A 21,810-nucleotide genomic window follows, 5' to 3' on the forward strand; every position below is an offset into this window, starting at 1 on the left:
GGTTCGTCTCCCAAGGAGGGAGCTTTTAAAGAGAATGAGTAGCTTACATGCTTGGGTGTTTTATTCTCTTTCCCCCAGAGTGGTCAAAGGACGGAGTGTGTTACGTCCAACAAATATGCTGTGCCTACATACAGTGCTTGCTCAGAAGCATTCTTCTCAAGCAATTCCATTATTAATAAAGGTAATTCAAATTTTCAAGTATAGCAAACCAAAAATAAACTGGAGGGCGTATACTGAAATGATGACTTTGGGGGAATATATTTCTATCTGCATGTTTTATTTGGGAGAATGATCTGTACGCAAACGAACCCCGGGCTGTCTGAAAGAGCGGGCCAGCTCTCACCAAGCACAATCCCGCAGGTGGTAAGAGGCCACCCACAGCACCAGCTCCGAGGCCAAGCGCTCAACTCTGCTGGGAACAGGAGACAGGACTGCGCCCTCACTTCTTCAACCCTCCGAGCCTTAGTTTCCTCGCCCATAAAAAAGCAGGAGGCGTGATGCCTTCTGACGAACTTCACAGTGTTCTCATAAGGATGAAAATCAAAACGCGGTATACCAGATAAAGGAGATGGTGCTAGCTAAGAACACATCTTTTCCTTTCTTTTTTTTTGAGATGGAAAATGGTCTTGAAGCCATCTTTCAAGACAATCCAACAGTTTTTAAATGTCCATAATAGATCAAGTAAAGATGAAATACTTACTTGGGGAATCATTTTGCCAGAATCCCACGGAGACCCTGGAAGATGCGAGGCCAAATCCATTTTCTGTGGACGGCTCAATGAATCCCCCATCCCCCGGATTCCTGATTACTTCACTGTTTCTTTGCAACCCTGCCTCAAAGTGTGAAGAATGGGCTGATACTGAAGTCCGGGCAATTTCGGAGTCCTTGAGGAAACTCTCTGTCTCATTTAGAGGCCACAGACTGATGGTTAAGGACTGGAGCAACCCTGGGACACCACTGGGGAGCGTGGTGGCAACATGCATACTCTCTGTCCGACTCGCCAAGGCGCTTGGGAGAACAGTGGAGTTGTTTAGCACTTCTGTGCTTCCAGAAGCTAAAATGGAAGAAAACATGCTTTAAGGCTACTCAAGGGTTTAAGAAAATCAGGGATGTATCTAGATACAAATAATGCTTATTACATTTTGTTGCATAAATCTAGATGATGTGGACCTAAATACAGATAAACACATCCGACATTCTCTCTTCCCGGGCTCTGATTCTCAAAGAGCTAAGCAGAGAAGCGGTGAGGTCCTGCACCCAGCACAATGGAAAGCTTTGGCTCTAGCTGAAAGGAAGATGGAAGAAAGCCTCTAGACATTCTTTGCCTTGGTTTTTATAGAGGAAGGAAAAAACTTCTACTCTGGAATTCCAGCTTAGAGATTATACAGGGATAGGCCATTGTGATAAGGTACACGCTCTTGTTTTGTTTTATTTTAGCAATGTAACCCTTTTGTTCAAATGCTATTATAGATTAAAACCCATATATATAAATGAATAAAAGTAAGGCGGTTCCAGGAGCCCAGCCCCCAGGTCACCCCTGGGGAGGCCAGGGCTCTGCAGACCACAGTGGGAATAATACTAGCCTAGAGCAATCATTCTGGGCCTTGTCCCCATCAAGGGTTCTATATTCTTTATTATTCCCACCTCATGGCCACGTAAACCTGATGTTTTGAAAGACTATTAACCGGACCGCATTTAAGAAGTAACAGAGCTTCTAGTCAGCGCAATGTTACCCCACTGATTTATTTAATTCCATCCAAAAGCAAACAGGCTCCGTTATTATAGTCAGCCTCATTAGGCTTTGGAGACCGGCTCTCAAGCTTACGTACGACCCCAGTGGACCCCTGGGAGATCAAGGACTCCAGGTAGGGAACACTTTTTCTGATGAAAAGGATGGCAGACACTGGATTAATTGTCAAGAACCTCAAAAATTGAATTTTAGGCCATTTTGGTAAAAATATGCAGTCTGTTCCACAGAAGTAAGGTGGCTTGCTGATGGCTCTCTTCCACGAAGAACTTTCCAAAGGACACCCTGAGAACTGGCCTCCGGAAGGGCACACTGACGTCCTCATTCCAAACAGGAATAAACCGCAGGAAAGCGTGGTGAGTGGGAAGAAACATGGCCGGCAAGATCCAAGGGCAAGAAAAAACATTTTTCTTTTTAAGCCAAAAATAATAAAAAGTACTCTACACCTTTATAATGAAAGGTTTCAAGCTGTTATTTATGACCTAGAAAGGGAAGAATTAAGTTCTCATTATAAATGGTCCCTTAAAGGGGCGCCTGGGTGGCTTAGTCGGTTGACTGCCCGACTCTCGGTTTTGGTTCGGGACCTGATCTCAGGGTCACAAGACTGAGCCCCGCATCAGGCTCCATGCTCAGTGAAGAGTTTGCTTGAGATTCTTTCCCCCTCCCTTCTCCCTCTCCCTCTGCTCCTCCCCCTGCTTGCACTCTCTCTCTAAAATGGATAAATAAAATCTTAAAAAAAATAGGTCCCTTGGGGCGCCTGGGTGGCTCAGTCGTTAAGCGCCTGCCTCCGGCTCAGGTCGTGATCCCAGGGTCCTGGGATCGAGCCCCACATCCGGCTCCCTGCTCCGCGGGAAGCCTGCTTCTCCCTCTCCCACTCTCCCTGCTTGTGTTCCTGCTCTCACTATCTGTCTCTCTGTCAAATAAATAAATAAAATCTTTAAAAAAAAAAACAAAAGGTCTCTTGAAGACCAGTCCTATGTGCACTTGTGACCAAAAGCGCAAATAAATATCAAATATAATTAGAGAGAGAGTGAGCACAGGAAACACAAAGGTTCCTCCTACTCTTGTACAAACCATGGAAGCAGCTATACCTAGAATACCCTGCAGTTCTGCTCACTGGGCTTTAGGAAAGCAAAATGAAGATGCAAGCAATCCACACAACTAGTAATTGAAACAAAAAAAATAGACTGGACTCCAAAATAGAGTCCTAGCCTATTTAAACACACCCTTACTTAAAAACCAAACAAATAAAAATCCAGTAGTATAAAAAAAGGAATGCAGAATATAGATGTGCCCCAAATCCTCACTAACCACCTAGCTTCTCAGGCCTGATGTCATTAGAATCATCATCTAAATCTGCCAACTTAACAACCGCATCAGTTGCTGGGTGCTCTTTCAAAGCATTTTTATTCCTAGCCAACTGCATTACTTCATCGATTCACTGTACAGTGGCAGTTATTCAGGCAGACTCAGCCCGAATACCTGTATAGCAAATCAATGGCCACAGAAATACAATTACAGAAGTCACAAACACTGAAAACCACAAAAGGACAACAGCTATGTTGTCCCTGACCAAGGCTCTGTGGAACACTGCTTCATCACCTCACAGTCATTATTAAAAGCTGCCATTTACCGACCAAGTACGATGTGCCAGTATCTTACATACAACCTTATATGTTGTGCTAAGTAAGTACTTGATATACATAATCTCACTGAATCCTCACAGTAAAGCTATGAAGCAGTGAATACTTCTATCTATTCTAGTCGTACCTCTTAACAAAAGGAGAGAATGGTTGGTCAAACTCATCTGTAGTCACCACTTACACTATTCTCCCTGCTGAATATCTAGGGGGAAATTTACCATATTTCTAATCAACGGGCCAGCAATATTGGTTGTTTAATAACTGCCATCCCTTGCTCATTTCTACCCTTGAAGCCCCCATTCAAAAATGGGAAGACCATCCATTTGGGAGCAGAAACAAGCCAAGTTCCCTAATCTTTATAACAGGAGGTAGAAAGAATGCCCACCCATCTGGTAAAAGTATGTGGGTCACTCTCCAATCTCAACACAAAATGCTGGAACCTCAGGCATGCAGCAAATGCTCAACCTTGGCTTGACTGCTGTCCAGAACCTGCCAAAATCTACTTGAAGCAGCTGATAGTTGAGAAAGATATGCTAAATCTACAATCTCCTCAGTTATTTATCCTCTCTTCCTTTACAAAGTGAAATCACCACAAAGCAATTTACCTGGACCACATTGGCTCAGCTATCCATAGAAATACTTTCATGAGTTGAGATCCATTATTACACCCTGTGCTCCTACTGAGAATCTATATAAAATATCGCCTTTTAAAGAACATTAGCACAATATCCTCAAAACAGCAATTGGCGGCATTTTCTACTACGATTCTCAACATTCCTTACATAAACAGTCGTCTTAGAATTCACGGCCCACAACACACTCATGCCTATGGATGAAATTGTATGCTTACTTTATCTGACAATGGTCTCACGCCCCACCCAGTTTCCCTTTGTGCCCTGGTTTCCAGGAAGCTCAGGACTAAATTTAGTGCTCAACTGTAGCCATTCTCACACAATTCAACATATACATATCTCTTTCTGCCTTCAAAAGAGAACTTTTTCCCTGTTAGTTGCTTTATTTTTCCCCCAATGATCAAATAGGACATGGTCGTAACAGAACATATGGAAAGGACAGAAAGACATAAAGCAGCAAGAAAAATCATTTCAAATGGCTTCTGATCTCTTTTTTAAAAATCTGATTTAGCAGTCTGGCCCTATAATTGCTTTAAGGCATACGTTCCTGGCATATAATTTATTTTGGGGAGCAGGGAAAGCCTGGCTAGCCAGGCCTCAGATGAGGTTGTGCTGCATGCCTGTTTCTTTGTAGTACAGTGAGGAGGGACAGGAGCACAGAATACCAAGGCTGGATGTGTTTAGAGTAACAGAGGCTGGAGCTAGAAAGGATCTTTAGGATCATCTGGTCTAATCCTTTCATGTTTTTCCTAGGGAGCCCCATCCTTCCTGGGCCAGGCTCCAGGGGGCCATGCAAAAGCTCACTTTGAGGGGAGCACAGCTCATCTGACTGGTCTAAGTGTCAGCACTTTCGCTGGGTCACATTTACTGGTGGATGGAGTAGCCAAGTGTCAATAGGCGCCCCCCCACACCCCCCTCTTTGCTTCCCTTCTATGGAGTGCGAGCTGGGCAAGGCGCCTCCAGGTCTGCCTGGGGCAAGGGCTGCTGGCTCTCAGTGCTCGCTGTCAGGCTCAGGCAGAGATAGTAAGGTCTCGGGATCTAGATTTAAAGGGCAGGTAGGGGGCGCCTGGGTGGTTCAGTTGGTTAAGCGACTGCCTTCGGCTCAGGTCATGATCCTGGAGTCCCGGGATCGAGTCCCGCATCGGGCTCCCTGCTCGGCAGGGAGTCTGCTTCTCCCTCTCCCGCTCCCCCCTCTTGTGCTCTCTCTCTCTCTCAAATAAATAAATAAAATCTTAAAAAAAAAAAAATAAAAGGCAGGTAGGAGGTATACCAGAGCTCTGGTTATAGCAGGTGAGCAGTTACTATCCCAGCTTTAAAAGTAAAAGCAGAACTGTGTTTTCCATGTGACTTCAGGTCTCTGCAGGGAGGGGGCAGGCTGGCAGGCTAGACCCAGATGGGTCATTTAACATTCCCTCATTTAGCAGCACCTTGAGCCCTAGCATCTAGTTTTTGGAAGCGCCTAACTCCTGGCTAGCCAGGCCTCACATGAGGGAGGTGGGCCTCGACCTAGCACAGAATACCCAGGTCAGTAAAAAGGAAGAGAAATGCTCAGTGAAAGATTCAAGGAGTAGGAAAGATATGGCAGAACTCTTCAAAAACTAAAAGTATAAGGTTCTAAAAGGACAAATGCTCAAGGAACTTGAGGGCCAACTAATTTTTTTAATGTTGAAAAATCTACGTGACAACAGAGCCAAGTCCAGTAAAGTTAGAAACATAGGCTGATTTTCAAAATACAAACCACAGTAGTGGGTTGAGTTTAAATTATAAATATTAAATGACCTTGACCAGAATCAAAGTGTAGCTTCCTAGAAAATGCTTCCTTTCTATCATTTAGTAAAGTTGGTTGTAAATCACTGAACCACAGAACTTTGAAGCTAGAAATAGGCTCATAGCTTTTATCCAATCTAACCAATGTTTAAGAATAATCTTAAAAGGAATCTCCAAAAACATGAATCATAAATTATATACATACCTAGTCAGCAGAAACTGTATACAGAGTACATAAAGGAGGAATTGGCTGCTTTAAATAGGCATTCCAAAAAGGACATCCAGGTTCATACTTTGGTGACATAAACCCAAACCTCTGGTCATTCAAAGTATCCCTAAATCCCCTGACCTATGAAAATTTGGAAATGACAATTTTGGAAGCAACCTAACCTCTATTTCCAGCCTTCTCTGTCCTGCTTCCTCAGGCATGTGGATGAAAACACACACAGCATGCACAGACTCTGAATAAAACCTCAGAGAAGAGAACAGGCCGGCAGAATTTCCAGCATTCTCTTTGGCCTGCGGCTGGAGGAGCCTTGTGATATTGGGGCACATGCTAATCCCCATTACTTACCAACTGTACCTTGTTCTGGGATGGCAGGGAACCTGAGAGAAGTGATAGACACAGCCTGTGTCCTCAAGAGGATTACAGTCCCTCTGGGTAGACAGGTGCTGGATACCCTAGGGTGATGGGGTGGATGGCACGGAGGCTTGGAGGGCTGAGAACGGGCTTGCTGGAACGGAATGCCTGTGTGGGGCCTTAGCTGATGACTAGATGCTGAAGAGGCAGAGAGGCGAGTCCCCCACCGCTGGCAGCCTTGCAAACACTGGCACTGTGGGTTTGTTGTTTTTTTTAATGATACCTAGAAAAATGCCTATCTATGCTATCTTTGCCATTGCAAGAAACGATTTTGCAATGATGAAGAAACACAAATCTAACTCCTAATCAAATGACACAATGCTCACCACTTCACTCACCCCAGAGCATGGCCTCTTGTGCAAGGAGACACACCAACAACACTTTGTGCACGTGGGGCGAGGGGGGACAAGCAGAGGATGGTGGACACAAAGGGCCTAGAGCAGCCACCAGACCAACTCTTATGTTCCTCTTTATGCAGTTAAAGAAAACACATTATAAAGATGGACTTCAGGACGAAAATACATTGTACAGATGGTACTTCTGCCCCCATATACTTCACATTTGTCCTTAATGTCTTTTCCCCTCAGCCCCTGTGACAGGGATGTTACTAGCAAGCTGTGCGCATCTCCTACTTCTATTCTGGATGACTTCCGCGAGGGAGGCTGGATAGGAGCACTCACCCGAGGAGGGCTCTGAGGGAGGGGAGTAAGCCGGTGTCCTGGAGAAAGGCAGCCAGGAGAACGCCGGTCCTGAGATGTTTCTCTTCCCTTCTCCCACCTCCAGAGCAGGAAGAGGGGACTGGCCTAAAACCCAAGTGGCAGCCACTTGGCTGTGCACGGTCACTTCTTCTGGGAGCCCCTTTCCTCTCGCCAGGGAACCCCGGGATGTTGCGCTCTCCGTGTGCGAAGGGGCAGTTCTTCCTTCAGACCCTGAGCTGGATGGCAAGTGAGGAGTTCCCAAAGCTGAAAGCAGACGGCAACAATTACAATTCCACCAGCAGACTTCCAAATGTCTGAGTAATGGGTAGTGGGCTCACCTCTGACCTCTCTGAGGAGAAATGAGGAGCAATTATTCATTCTGTGAAAAATTCACTCCTGAATGAGAGACCGCAAACCAAGACAAAGCCTGTGCTCAGATCTCCCCAACAAAGATAGCATTTATAGTGGTCAAGTTATTATAAAAGGGGCACAATGAAGCTAAGTATCAGATGATATGGAACCAAAGATCCGATTCCGATCACCATGACTTGTCACTCACATTCCACAAAGCTGGTCTCAGAACTGACCTGAAGTCAACATAAACAAAATTTCCAATATCTGCATGACCAACACACCCAGGCGGCATCCTGTGCGGTTCTAAGCTCTCTGTCCATCACTCATGAATGGAACATAAAATACTGTCACTTGTACTCTTTATAGAATTGAGTCCCTCAGCCCGACCTCCTGGAACTAGCTCGTGAGACCAGGGGGTCATCTTTGATGGCTTCATTCTCTACTTTTAGGCTGTTACCAAGTCGTATCCATTTTCCTTTGTGAAGAGTCTTTACCAATCCCTTCCTCTCTGCCCCTGAGGCCACCAGGTCATGGGTCTTAGCACCTGGCATCTGCCTGGGTGGTCCCCCTGACTCTGCCCCATCTCCCACCCCAGACGTCTTCTACCTGCCTGCCAGCTGAATCTTCCCCAAATTCGCTTTGATCATGTCACCGTCTTGTTCAAAAACCTTCGGTGACTCTTCCTACCACACCAAATCTAAACTGCCTGGTTTTCAAAGTCCTCAATGTCTGCCCCTAACTCCATCCACACAACTGTCCTCTCCTCCACGTGTGACCGACGCCCTCCCCATGGGATGCTGCTGGCCTTCCCGCCCCACAAAGAGACCAAGCTTCTCTTCTTTCCTCACATGGTCTGTGCATCCCACTCCTCAGCTACCCTTCCCACCTTGCTCAGATGCACAGAGAGGCTCAAATCCCAACTCTAAAACTTATTAGCTGTTTGACCTAGACACCTCAGATTAACTTCCCTACCTCCAGTTTCCAAATTCCTAAAATGAGGATAATGTGACCTCATTGGCTTGCTGTGAGAATTGAGGGAACAGATGTGTCGGTACGCAGTAGGTACCTAATTGGTGCCAATTTTCTTTGTCTTCCCTTCCTCAGTCAAATCTTGCCCATCTAGCCCCAGCCCCTTCTTGAAACCTTTTTGCAAAAAGTGCCAAGCCACTGAGCCGTGTAGACTGACGGAGAAACCACTGGAGCGACGTGCACACAGACGCAGCTGTACGGCCCGCTGGACTAGACCCGGTACCTCTGAGACTGTGGTGTGTGGCACGGTCACCGGTGTTGCTGGGATTCAGTCTGGCCACGGAGTGTCAATTCTATGGGGCTGCTCAGGCCTCCAGGCAAATCTGCACCCTCACCTGGTCTACACGGCTAACTCAGTTAATCACAGCGTGCCACAGAGGGAGTCGAAGCCACAGGTCTGACCCACAGCCCAGGACCCTTGGGTGGGCACCGGGGCTCAGGCTGGGGAAGAGAGAGACGCAGAAACTTCGTTTTCCAGGAGGGGACATACATGCATGAAACGGGCCATCACTGGCACAAACTCACCTATGGTGATGCTCTGGGAAGTCAGAGCTGTTGCTGTGTCAGCCCCGACGGGGGAAATGGTGAAATTTGTCTTCCCGGAAGAGTCGTTTCTTCCTCCAGCATCTGCTGCTTCAGTTTGTGGAGTGAAGTTTTCTGGAGCATCTGAAGAAGTGTGGTTCTTTCTGGGGGTCTGAGTCCTCACACCCTCCTTGGAGACCACTGTGGAAAAGTCCATTTGGTTCTGATCAAAGGTGATGTTTTCTATGTGGGATTCAGTGTTACTTTCTGGCCAACTGTTCCTTTCAGCAGCTGAAACACAAGAAAATGGATCAGTGAGAACTTGCTGGCTTCTGAAAGAGAAGGAAACCTTCAGAAAAGCCAGGAGTGGATGTATCAGTAAAGAAGTGGATTCAGGTCGAATAATTTCATCTTTCTTTTTTTCTCCCACGGGAATTATTCTGACAATGCAGTGGGAGAAATTATGAAGCAAAAATACCAGGTAGGACTGCATTTTACAGGAAGTGGAATAAATGATGAAAACCACTAGAAGGAGACCGGTGTGGGGCTCAGGGGCAAGCATCTGAAGCTCAGGCGTCTGGGCAGGCTCAGGGAGGGGTGTGGGGGGTGCAGGTCAGGTGTGAGCGCAGGGAAGGAAGCACTTCCAAGCGTCAAGGTTGTGAACTGTGTTTTCTGTGTGGTAGGAGGGTAAAAGCCAGCAGCTCTCCACCCTGACACCTACTCTTGCCGGCAGCGGGTGGGGGCGGGGACATGCATAATTCTGGAACACCTATGAAGGATTTGGCCATATTATCAAAACCTTATAATATAAACAGGTTTGAGGCAGTGATTCTGTTTTCTTTGAATATTCTTGCTAAGGAAATACTCAAGAATGTGGACAATTTAGCTGCACTGATATTCATGATGTCATTGTTTATAATAGCAAAAAAGGAAGGAAGGAAGGAACAAACAAAACTGAAAATCTACAGTAGGCGATCAATTAAACGAGTTGCAGTATATCTATATGAAAGGACACTCTGAGGTATTAAAATAATGTTGTAACATAAAATAAAGATATTCTACAGGTATTATCGAATTAAAACAACAGGTTTCAAAATAGAATTGACTATGTCATTTTGTTTAAAAAAAAAAAAGGGCCATCATGTATATGTGTGTGTGTGCCAAACACTGATCGATGTAAGCTCTCGACGTGCCCTCATTTGTTCAATCTTGCACAACGTTGAGGTAGGTGCTCTCATTCTCCCCACTTTGCACGGGAGGCAGAGGAGGTACAGGGGGTCATGCTCCCTGCCCAAGTCACCAGGCAGCCTGCTCCCTGCCCAGGTCCCTGAGCTCTCACGGCACCCAGCGGAAAGGACAAAGTGCATTGTAGCAAATCCTCTGGTTTTGGAGGGGTCATGTCCCATGCAGGGGTGCCAAGGAAAGGGTGCTTACTTGTATGGACGGTTGTTTGACATTTATAAATTAGGGATGGATGCAGGTTAGTCAGAAAATATCTTGAAGTGATCATTTTCTGCCATATTGCCCAAGATGGTGGCAAAGAGAACAGTGGTTAAAAATGTCAGGATCCTGTAAAAGTTGTGGGAAAACTGGGCACAGAGGTAATCATTGGTGGTGTCAAGTGCCATTTGTCAAGGCAGGGGGTTCAGAGTCAGAGCAGGTAGGTGGGACGCCTGAGTCCAACCCAAGAAGGCTGTCTTGCTACTCTGACAACATGTGCACATGACCCAGAAACAGCTTGGAAGCCAGAGCCCGCCATTGCCGGGATGCCAGCTCCTGAAGATCAAAAGAACCTTCTAAGAGCCTGGATATCTAAGCTAATATGGAAGTGAATATGAAATACATGTGCTAATTGGAGGGCACGGAGTATAACGAGTTTCTAGAGAATGCAATGAGGACAAGGACCATTTAAAGTTATTGCTGATTACATGGTTCCTTTAAAAACCTATTTTTATTTTCCTCACCTGGGAATGATATTTTCCTTTCTGCCTAGGATCAGGGGCTGTGGGCACTGTTGAGAAACCTCTGTGGGAATGAATGAAGTCACCTCTATCTGTATGAGTCAGGCAAAGTTGGCCAACCATCTGACCAGTAGAGGCTATAGGCTGAACCAACGTTTTGGGCTCAAAATATCACACACACACATACACACACACTTTCCCAAAAGGAACAAGTTATCTTCTAGATCAGCACTGTCTAAGAGATGTATAGAGTAAGACACAAATGCCAGCCACATATGTCACTTTATTTTAAAAAGTTACAGGTGAAATTAATTTTAATAAATATTTTACATACCCTGACATATTTAAAATAGCATTTCAATATGTAATTGATATAAAAATTATTGAGATACTTTGCCTTCTTTTTCTGGTATTACACCTGTAAAATCCAGAATATTATTCTAGCTGTACTTCAAGAGCACAATAACCACCCGTGGCTAATGGCTACAATACTGGACAATGCAGTTCTAGATCAGTGGTTCTCCGCATTTCCGCACTCTGGTCCCCTCCTACCAGAAGTGTGGCTCACTTATTGGGGTCTGGGGGGGGATGATTTTAAAATCTTCCATAAGAGATTCTGACAAACTTTCCTAAGGGAACCCTTTTCTCCCCAAATCCCTTGAGAATTGCTGTTTTCATGCTTCCTATTCTGTTTCCTGTAACTGATAATTAACAGAAACTTCCTGAAGGGGGAGGGAAGTTGCCCAGGCATTTGGGCTCCTCTGGAGCCCAGCCCCAGACAGGCCAGGCCCACATTCAGCTGGCAATGGGATATGGAGGGGTGTTTCCAGGGGCAGCCGCCAAGTCTGTAAGTTCAACTTGAGACTCCCGGGTTATGGAGATCAGAGACCCACCCATACAGCTTGTTCCCTTTGTTCTTCCTATTTGAGCTGCAAGTCAAGCTGGCCTCCAGAGAGGTGCAAAGGTTTGAGGATGCTTTCTCTCTCCTCGGGCACAATGAGAGAAATTAGTCTCTTAAAAGAAGTCAGAATAAAAGTGATTGTGGGGAGGTAGAAAGGACTCAAAACCCATACCCTGAAGCTGGTAAAACACAAGCAGAGGAAGAAAATGAATTTCACTCTATTATAGGCTTAAGATGAGTGTGAGATTTGGCTGTTGTTGAGCCTCTCAGGCTCATATGGCTGTGTCTCTGAGGAAGCAGCAACATGCCCTTCTTCAAGGAACTGGAAACGTCCTTAGTCAGCTCAAGGAATTCCACTACAGCCCGCAGAAGGAACAGAAGGGCCACATAAAACAAGACGTGGTTAGAACTGAACCACGCGGCCTCCCTGGAGGGTTGGCTAAAGATGGAAGAAAGAAAAAAATGTGCACTATAAACAAAAGAGAAAGGCAGACAGTAGTCTTGCACTGTCCCAAACAACGCTGCCACTACAAACTAAATATGCTAAATAATGTATTTTTAAAAAAATATTTCTAAATGCATTGCTGAGTTGGCAAGTAAAGAATCAAATCTTCTAAGACCAAACATGAGCCAAGAGCTGGAATTCAGAGAAGTGAGCTAATTCCAGAACCAGCAGCTACCCTGGGGCACCTGCTTAACTTTTGTGACCCTGAACTTCTGTTCTGATTACCATGAGGATATAGGAGATAGGAGACAAAACTCTTAAAGAGAGAGTCTGGGAGGAAACTTTTTTTTTTTAATTTCTTTGAATTTTTAAGACTATTTTATTTTTTTCTTTAAAGATTTATTTATTTGACAGGGAGGGAGAATACAAGCAGGGGGAGCAGCAGAGGGAGAAGAAGGCTTTCCACTTAGCAGAGAGCCCAACGTGGGGCTTGATCCCAGAACCCTGGGATCATGACCTGAAGCAATGGTAAATGCCTAAGCAACTGAGCCACCCAGGCACCCCAAGGAAACTCTTGTATAAAGCTGGGACCAGGGCTATACCATATCTATAAGGCACATAGAAAAAAAAATATGCCCTGCAGAATGGGACAGCAGAGAAAAGTGGCCTTTTGATCTTGGTTTTAGGTAAAGGAAAGTAAATCTCACTCAAGAATTTGTAACCATAAAGGTAGCCCTCACGTGGGTGTACAGCATGAATTCACAATGCCTGTGTGGTCTAAACCTCAAGCCAAGGATATATTTTAAAATTGGTCCTGAATTTTGTGAATATACTAAAACCACTAAATTATACTTTAAAAGGGTGAATTTTATGGTATGTAAATTATATCTCAAATACACATCACGTATGTGCACACACATACACACATATACCTCATTCATGGGAAGGGAAAGTGGTTCTGATATACAGTGCTTCCTGCTTGGCAGAAATAAATGTGAATGCTCTCTAAATGAACATACCTTCAATCCAATTTTATCATTTATTGATACAATTCTAAGGAATAAGAGATCAATCACCATCAAAAGGCACAAAATATATAAGGAAAAAAAAGGCATCAATGGGCAAAAGCCAGCAACCTAGATAAGCAAAGACTTCAAATACTGGAATTATCAGTAAAAGAATGTAAGTATATAAAAGTACATGAAAAGGAATAAGAAACTGAAAATGAGAGAGAGACTATGAATAATGGCCAAAAGATATGAAAGAACTCTAAATGGAAATTCTAGAAATGAATAAATTATAATAACTGAAATTAGGAAACTCAACAGATTAGATATGACTGAAAAAAGAACTAATAATTACAAGAGAGATCATGAGAGAATGCCCGGATGATATAAAAAGACAGAAAGTATGAAAAAGAGATGAAGAGACAATGAAGATAGAGTGAGAAAGTCTAACATATATATAACTGGAGTTCTTGGTGGAGAAGAGAGAAATAGCAATATTCAAAAAGGTAATGGCTAAGAATTTTCCAGAATGGATAAAAATGAACCAAGTAAACTAAGGAAGCCCAACAAATCCTTAGGAGACTAAATAAAACAAAAATATAAACCCACATCATAGTCAAACTGCAGAAAACCACAAACAAAAGTATGTCTTAAAAACAACCAGAGGGGAGGGGCATCTGGGTGGCTCAGTCGGTTGAGTGTCCAACTCTCGATCTCAGCTCAGGTCTTGATCTCAGGGTTGTGAGTTCAAGCCCCATGTTGGGCTCCATGCTAGGTATGGAGCCTACTTAAAAAACAAAAACAAAAACACAAAACAGAGGGGGAAAAATGACAAATCATCTACAGAAGACGATAATTAGACTAACAGCTGATTTTCAACAGCAACAATGGAAGCCAAAAGACAGTGGATAAATATTTTCAATGTGCTGAGAGGAAAAGCTAGAATTGTACACTCAGTGAAACTATCTTTGAAAAATATCTTCAGACTAGCTTTCAAAACAGAAACATTTTCAGTCAAATTTCAGTTTATCAACCACCTCCACTAAAGGAAATTATGGAGAATTTATTTCAAGCAGAAGAAAAACAATACTAGATGAAAGCCAGAAGAGGCAAGAAGGTATAATGAGCAAAGGAATGGTAAATATGTACATAAATCCAAAGCAACACTGAATGTATAAAATGATTTCTCATTTGTGGGATTAATAAAACAAGGTAGAGCAAATCCTGGAGAATAATAGCACATAAGTCAGGAGGGGATAATCAGAATCATGTTGTGTTGAAGAGTGACTTTAAATTGTGTCAGAAACGCCTTTTCATGTTCCTCAAACTGACCCGAAAGAATAGAAAGAGGGTGTATCACTTCCAACTTGTAGAGCTTTCAATATGAGATTTCCATTGAGAGAAACCAATAAATATTGCCGAAAAACAAAATGACGACTCAGTAAATAGCAATATAAGCATGTTATTTAGAGGTAAGGACATGATTACTAAAAGAAGCTGTTATAGGGGTTGAAAGTGGTTGATTCTGGGAAGCAGAAAATGATAATGGAAGGAGTGGTCAGGGTTTTTATAATAGCGTTATAAAACACATTTGATCTTTAAACTATGTATAAGTTTGATAAAAAATAAAAATTTACATTTAAAGACGTTGGATAACAAGCCAGGGTAAATGTCTGCAGTGCATGATAAAAGTTTGGCATTCTTTTTTTTTTTTTTTTTTTAAGATTTTATTTATTGGAGAGCGAGAATGAGAGACAGCATGAGAGGGAGGAGGGTCAGAGGGAGAAGCAGACTCCCTGCCGAGCAGGGAGCCCGATGCGGGACTCGATCCCGGGACTCCAGGATCATGACCTGAGCCGAAGGCAGTCGCTTAACCAACTGAGCCACCCAGGCGCCCAAAGTTTGGCATTCTTAATACACAAAGACGTTTTTCAAATTCCTAAGATGGACATCTCACAGACAAAGAACAAGAATATGTGATTCACAAAAGAAAATGTATAATTGGAGAGTAAATACATGACAGTATTGTTGGGAAGAAAGAAAATCCAAATCCAAACTAGAAAAGACTTTTTAAACTTTTTGTATATTTATTTTTGCCTATCGAATCGGCAAAGACTCAAAAAATAGTAAGATGCTGCGTCATCGTGGGCATACAAGACAGGCACTCCCACACAGCCCTGGTAAGAATGTAACTGGCACATTCTCTCTGGTGAGACATTTAGCAATCCACTGCAAAAGCCTTAAAAATAGGCATATATTTCTACCCAGGAATTCCATTTCTGGAAATTAATCCCAAGGAAATTATTAAGGATGTGCGCAAAGTTTCAGGCACAGGGAAGTTTACCACAGCACTGTTTATAATAATTAAAATTGGAAACAACCTAAATTTTTGCAATAGGAAGTTGGTTAACTTAATTACGAGACAACAAAAATTTAAAGGGATGACCAAAATATATTACTGATACAGTTACAGATATGTACTATGCTCGCCCTGTACTGTTAAGTGAAAACATAAATTTAAAAATGGCTTATACCATATGATCTTATGTTATTAAAAATATATGTTTAAAAAATGCATCTCCTAGGAAAAAGAACCACCACCACCACCACAAAAAGGTTGGTATCTTGGTAAAAGGACTCCAGGTCTGTTATAACGGGCTTTCCTTGGTCCCTCAACCTGCTCCCAGAGGCAGGTAAAGGCTGTGGACTTTCAATATAAAGGTGGCTCCTGCAACTTGCTCAGAATCCAGCCATTTCTGAAACATCCGCACGTGAGTGGCCTGGACTACCCCGCTGAAGGACTAGCCACCCAGCACCACAGTTGCTGGCCCTGTTGACCTTAGAGACTTGTGGGCTTGGGATGCCACCTCTCCCCTCCTCCCCACGGTTGCAGGTGCCACGGCCACCTGGATTGATGAGAAACGCCTACCTGTAGGGTCCCTCTTCACCTGGGGATCTCTCCCTTTCTTCCTGAAGGAACACAGGAGGCAACACGAAAAAGTTGCTCGCTTTCCCCATACCTTGTGAATCTGTGTTCTCTACGGGAGGGTCCTGTCGTCTAAAAGGAAATGAGCCTGCCTCCAGCTCCCTGCCTGGATCTAGAAATTCAGTGCTTCAAAAGAGAAGCTGTGGGTAAGGCGCAGACGTGGCTGAAGTCAGGCTGCCGGCGTTAGACTTCTGGTTCTACCGCGTACATGCCCGGTGACCTTAGGCAGGACACAGAATTCCTCTGGGCCTCGGCATCTTCATCTATAACGGGGGTACTGACAGCACCTGCCACCCTGGGCTGTGACACAGTACACACAGGGGAGAGCTTCCAAGAGGACCTGGTACGCCGTGCGCGCCGCATCCATGACAGCTGCTCGGGGGATCTCGGTCAAGTTTGAACAAATAGATTTGGAGATGACCTTGGCAGGTATGTCTCAGTCCCCCAATCCTTCTCTGGGCAGCTGAGGTGGCAGCAGAGGTCAAAACCCTCCAGTGAAAGGACGGAGGTGGGCTGAGTGGCTGTCGGGCCACTCTCCGCAGCCTGGGGCCTCACTCCGGCTTTGCTCTGTGACGCTCTCCTAGCAAGTGCAGGGAGAGGCTCGGGGCGCCCAGGGTGAGAGCCAGGCCCACCTCTGGCATGACAAGCCCCCGATGTCACTGGCCCAGGGTTCCAGAAGAACAGTATCCCACTGCCCCCTGTTTAGCTCTGGATGTCCCTCCACTTCTCTTATTGCCTATGAATTATTCTCCAGAAAGGGGTTTACCAACCACGCAGCCCGCCAGGGCCCCCCCCGCCCCCAGCTCTGCCACACCGAGGTCTCTTTTGATTGTGGACATACAAGTGCTTTATGTGATTCCACGCGGTAGCTTGGGGACAACAATGGGTCAAATGCTCAAATATTTATCGAGGCCCAAGGATGAATCCTTTCAGAAGCCCTGAGTTGTTGAGGGCTACTGTGGTTGAATTTTGTTTTCGGTGTGGCTCCCTATTCAGCACAGGTGTAAACCCCGAGTGGGAGAGAAATTCAGAGTAAAGTGGACAGGAGTCAGCAGGGACCTACCACACACAGGGGAAGCTATCCAGGAACCTGCTCTGACGCTTAGTGCAGAAGAGAAATGGCCCTGGAGAAATGGAACGAAGGGATGGCTCAGGCTTCGGAGTCTGGGCCAGATGGGGAGTGAGGAGAAGAGACTGTGCCCTACCAGATGCTCAGGGGCAGCCTCTGAAGTGGGAGGGGACACCCTGAGGCTCAACGGAGGCTGGCACCTCTCACCTCACTCATCCCTCTCCCCAGATGGCCAGAGGCGATTGCTCACACCCCACTCACATGCCACACCAACCAGACTTACATTGGAGTTGAGATATCCCGATTCCCTGGGTGTTTTTTGAGCTGGAGGTACCATCCTTCCCTCTGCACTCAGCCCCCTGTGTCAGGCCATCCCTTTCCCTTGTACCATGAATGGCTATTCAATTAACAAGAGACTTTCATTGCTTTGACTGTTTTTTTCCCCCAAGTTGTTGACAACTTCCACTTCTGTAGTGTCTTAATGTTCCAAAACATCTGTTTGTGAACCAACATCAGGGATGCTAGCACAGCCCAGGAGTAGGATTTCCTAATTAGCAGCTGCTACAGAGTCAACTCCTCACCACCCACCCCATGATTTGGGGGTTTTCAACTTGCATTGTTTCTGAGCTGTGGAGTGGGTGTGTACCGGGTGTATGCTGTGTCATCCAAAGAGGCGATTTCCTCCCAGAGGGCCCAGCCCGCTCCCACACGGCACCATCCCCCACTCCTGCGGGCCCTATGTCATAGAGTGAAAGCAGCCTCCCTTTTTATTTTCATTTCCCTCCATTTAGATTCAGATTTCACAAACATCTATTCAGTGCTTAACACATGCTAAGTATTTTTACAGGCATTTATCTCATGTAATGAGAATGACAACTGGTCAAGTGGGTATCATGGCACCCGGGGACACTGAGGGGCAAAAAGGTTAAGTGGGTGTTCAAGGTCATGCGCTCAATGGCAGAGAGACACAATCTGAACCCAGGTTTCATTCCATCACATCCCAGCTTATTCCGTGACATGGGGCCGGTCAGTATAATGTCCCTTGGTCTTCAAACTCCTGCCGCAAGCCCATCGGCACTGCCCTGCTCCTCCCTAAGAGGAGTGACACAGTGTGCGTCACATGGGCTGTGGAATCTGACGGACTTGGTTTGATTACAACTGCACTTACCAGCAGGAAGACTGAGCAAGAAGACCTCTACATCAGCTTCTCAGAGATGATTTTCATGGGTCATGAAAAGAATAATAAAGAAAGAGTGGAAGCAGAATGGAGAATGAGTTTGAGGGACAAGAAAAGCCTGCTTTCAAAACATGAAGTTAGGGGTGATGTTATCACTTCCAAGTGGAAATGTCTGACGGGCAGTTAAAAATTTGGGACTGTCAGAGGGAAGGATGAGAAGATGGGGTATGAAGGACAGAATTAAGGGGAACCTTGGATCAGAGGGAGAAGAAGAGTCTGTGAAGGAGACAGAGGACCAGGGAAGGCTAGGATGAATTAGAAGTAGCAGCCAGGAAGGCGATGAATGCCGGGACACAGCAGAGAGGCTCGAGCAGGCCTGTAGAAAGGGTGAAAGGCCAGGGATTAGTCAACCAAAGCCCCCAGGACTTTCCTGAGAGTCGCCTGGCAGACCACATGTTTACAATCTGGGAAGCACTTTTTTTTACAGGATAATTTCAGGCGGGCTAAATTATCCTGTTAGATCCTGACATTCTGAGTGGCTGGCAAGATAGGAATTCCTGCCCCATTTTAGGAAGAAAAGGCTAAGACCCAGTACTGAGGTCACCTGCCCAGAGTAACCCAGAACTAAGTGGCAGGCTGGAGACAAGAGTCCTGCGCTTTCTTTCTGGAGTCTTTGCTAATTAACCACACCCAAACGAAACCAATGAGGACAGAGAAGAGAGAAGCTCAGCCAACTCTTCCCAAACTAATTTGTGGCATGCAGCCTGCTTCGCTAGCTAGCATCCGCAGTGCTTTGCATCATTCATTCTGGCCAAAGTTGGGAAATTGCCGGGGTTGACTTTGGTGCCCCCATCCCTCTCCGAAAGTGACCCCTGCCCTTAGGGATCATAGCAACCAACTAGTCTGACCTCAGATAACAGGAACAGGGCCCAACAGGGGCAGGAACAGTTCCAAGTCCACAATACAGCCAGTATTAATTTATAAATTAAAAAAAAAAATGTTTACTTTCATACTCATGGGGATGGCTATTATCAAGGAAAAAAAAGAAAAAGAAAAAGGGAAGTAAGTGTTGGTGAGAACTTAGAGAAATTGGAACCTTCGTGCATTGCTGCTGGGAATAGAAAATGGTTCAGCCACTGCAGAAAACGGTTTGGCCACTCCTTAAAAACTTACACATAGGATTACCATACAATCCAGCAATTCCACTGCTAGGGACCACACAAAAGAACGGAAAGCAAGGAACCAAACAGATGTTTGGACACCCATGTTCACTGCAGCATTATTCACAAGAGCCAAAAGGTAAAGGTGGAAGCTACCCAAGTATCCACTGATGGAGGAATGGATAAGCAAAATGGGCTAATACATACAACAGGATGTTACTCGGCCTTAAAAAGGGGGGAAATTCTGACACCTGCTACATGAATGAACCTGGAAGACATCATGCTGGGTGAGATAAGCCAGTCACAAGAGAATATTATATGGTCCACTTATATGAGGTGCCTGCAAGAGGCAAAGTCACAGAGACAGAAGGCAGAATAGAGGTTTGCATGGGCTCGGGGGGAGGGAAGCACGGGGAGTCCTGACCTAATGAGCTCCTATTTGGGATAATGAAACAGAAAGGGGTGGTGGTGGTAGAAGTACAACACTGTGAATGTACCCAATGCCAAGAACGTGTACGCTTCAAAACGGTGAAAAATGGCAACTTCTATGTTATGTATATTTTGCCACAATAAGAAAAAATATATTTACTGAGCATCAACCACACACAAGATACTGTGGAATCTGCCTCAAGGGGCCTATCGCTTCCAAGAGAGCTCAATGATGCTGCCAATGGCCCTGGGTCGTGAGAAGTGGCCCAGCTGGGCAGAGAAGGTGCTCTGGGAGTTTGGAAGGTGCAGGGCTGGGACCAGATTCCCATCCTCCTTTCCACGGCTGCACTCTCTCTCCATATCACTGCCTTCACCCCAGGAATCCAACAACTGAGGGGGATTTCCTGCCGGATGGCCAGCAGGTGGGAGATTTGGGGGCAGGCAGGAACCTTGGGGGCATGGAGGGAAGGCAGCTCGATCTCACCAGAGGGCAGCCGCCTACTCAGCTCAGCTGCCGTGGGCTGTGTTTTGAAACACTGCTGCGGATGTAATGATTCTGGGTGGAGGACGTTTAGGAGCCAAATGAGTTTGTGTGAACAAAAGGCAGCCCTCGATTGGGGACTGTGCAGGGCTCTCGGGGAGTTTCATTTCCTTCCTTGCTCTTGCCCTGAAAGGAGCAACCCTAAGAAAAACTATACACATTAAGAAGTGTTTAGACCTGAGACCCAATGATCTATCTGATTTTTAAAAACAGATCCCCCTGGAACAGCCTCTAGTAATGAAAAGTATAAAACGTACAAGGCGCTTTATCCTCCCCTCCCTGTGAGAGTGGGCTTTTGTCTAGCTGAGCATCCTCCTTGGGGGAGCAAGGCAGGCTTGTGGGACTGAGCTGTGACCCAGAGTGGGGCTGGCCTGGAGCCCCTGAGTTTGGGGTCAGGCTTCCAGGAACAGAATCTCCTCTGAGGTGGCCTGGGGGTGCTAAGGAGGGAAGCAGGCCAACCCAGGCAGGAGAGGAAGATGAAGGACTCTGATGTGACCTTGTGTTCCTTGCTTTAAAAATCATTCCATAGGCTTAAAAAAAAAAAGGCCTTGAGAAAAAGCCCTGGGGTCAGGTCAGAAGATTCCCATTCAATTAAATAAGTAAACAAAAAGGCTCTCTGTCTCTCTGCGGGGGGGGGGGGGGGGGGGGCGCTATCTTGTTCCTGGGCACAGCTATCTATCTGGTGCCTGTTTTCTCTGCCCCTCTCATCTTTTGAAAAAGAAACACCCAGCAGAGGGGCTGAAGAGGAGGCTCTTCGGCAGGGGCAGTTTTGAGAAGGGGGCCTGCGGTGCCTGGAGGCGAAGCTGGGGGGGTGGGCAGGGAAGCAGGCCTGTCTCCCTCCCGTGTTGTCACCCTAACATTCACTCACACCCAGAGAGGAAGCCCGGTGGCAGAGCTCCACCAAAGGAGGGCTGCCAGCTTGGCGAAACAATAAAAAGGCAAGGAAAAACATCCTGGTTCCGAGGAGGAAGAGGGAGGCGGGCGGGAGGACAAAATGAGACGCGGCCCTGGGCCTTCACACACGCTGTGTGTGGCCACCTGACTTTTGCTAAATTCTGCCCTTAATTTGTTCCGCAGCCCTGTGTGATGGGGCCCGGGACTC

At 45.7% G+C, this 21,810-nt stretch overlaps 1 protein-coding gene across 1 annotated transcript in view; it reads right to left on the bottom strand.

The window, feature by feature from the left end:
• The window catches only part of HEG1 (heart development protein with EGF like domains 1), a 101,164-nt gene that overhangs the window by 44,291 nt on the left and 35,063 nt on the right, over positions 1–21,810 (bottom strand). Inside the window, exons 3-6 of the mRNA XM_044920464.1 lie at positions 12,067–12,073; positions 9,036–9,323; positions 7,110–7,391; positions 701–1,054 (exon numbers count right to left, since the gene is read on the bottom strand). Coding sequence (XP_044776399.1) covers positions 701–1,054; positions 7,110–7,391; positions 9,036–9,323; positions 12,067–12,073 — 931 coding nt within the window. The remainder of the gene's footprint in view (positions 1–700; positions 1,055–7,109; positions 7,392–9,035; positions 9,324–12,066; positions 12,074–21,810) is intronic.

Source organism: Neomonachus schauinslandi, chromosome 1 (genome assembly GCF_002201575.2).
Source record: "Neomonachus schauinslandi chromosome 1, ASM220157v2, whole genome shotgun sequence".
NCBI lineage: Eukaryota > Metazoa > Chordata > Mammalia > Carnivora > Phocidae > Neomonachus > Neomonachus schauinslandi.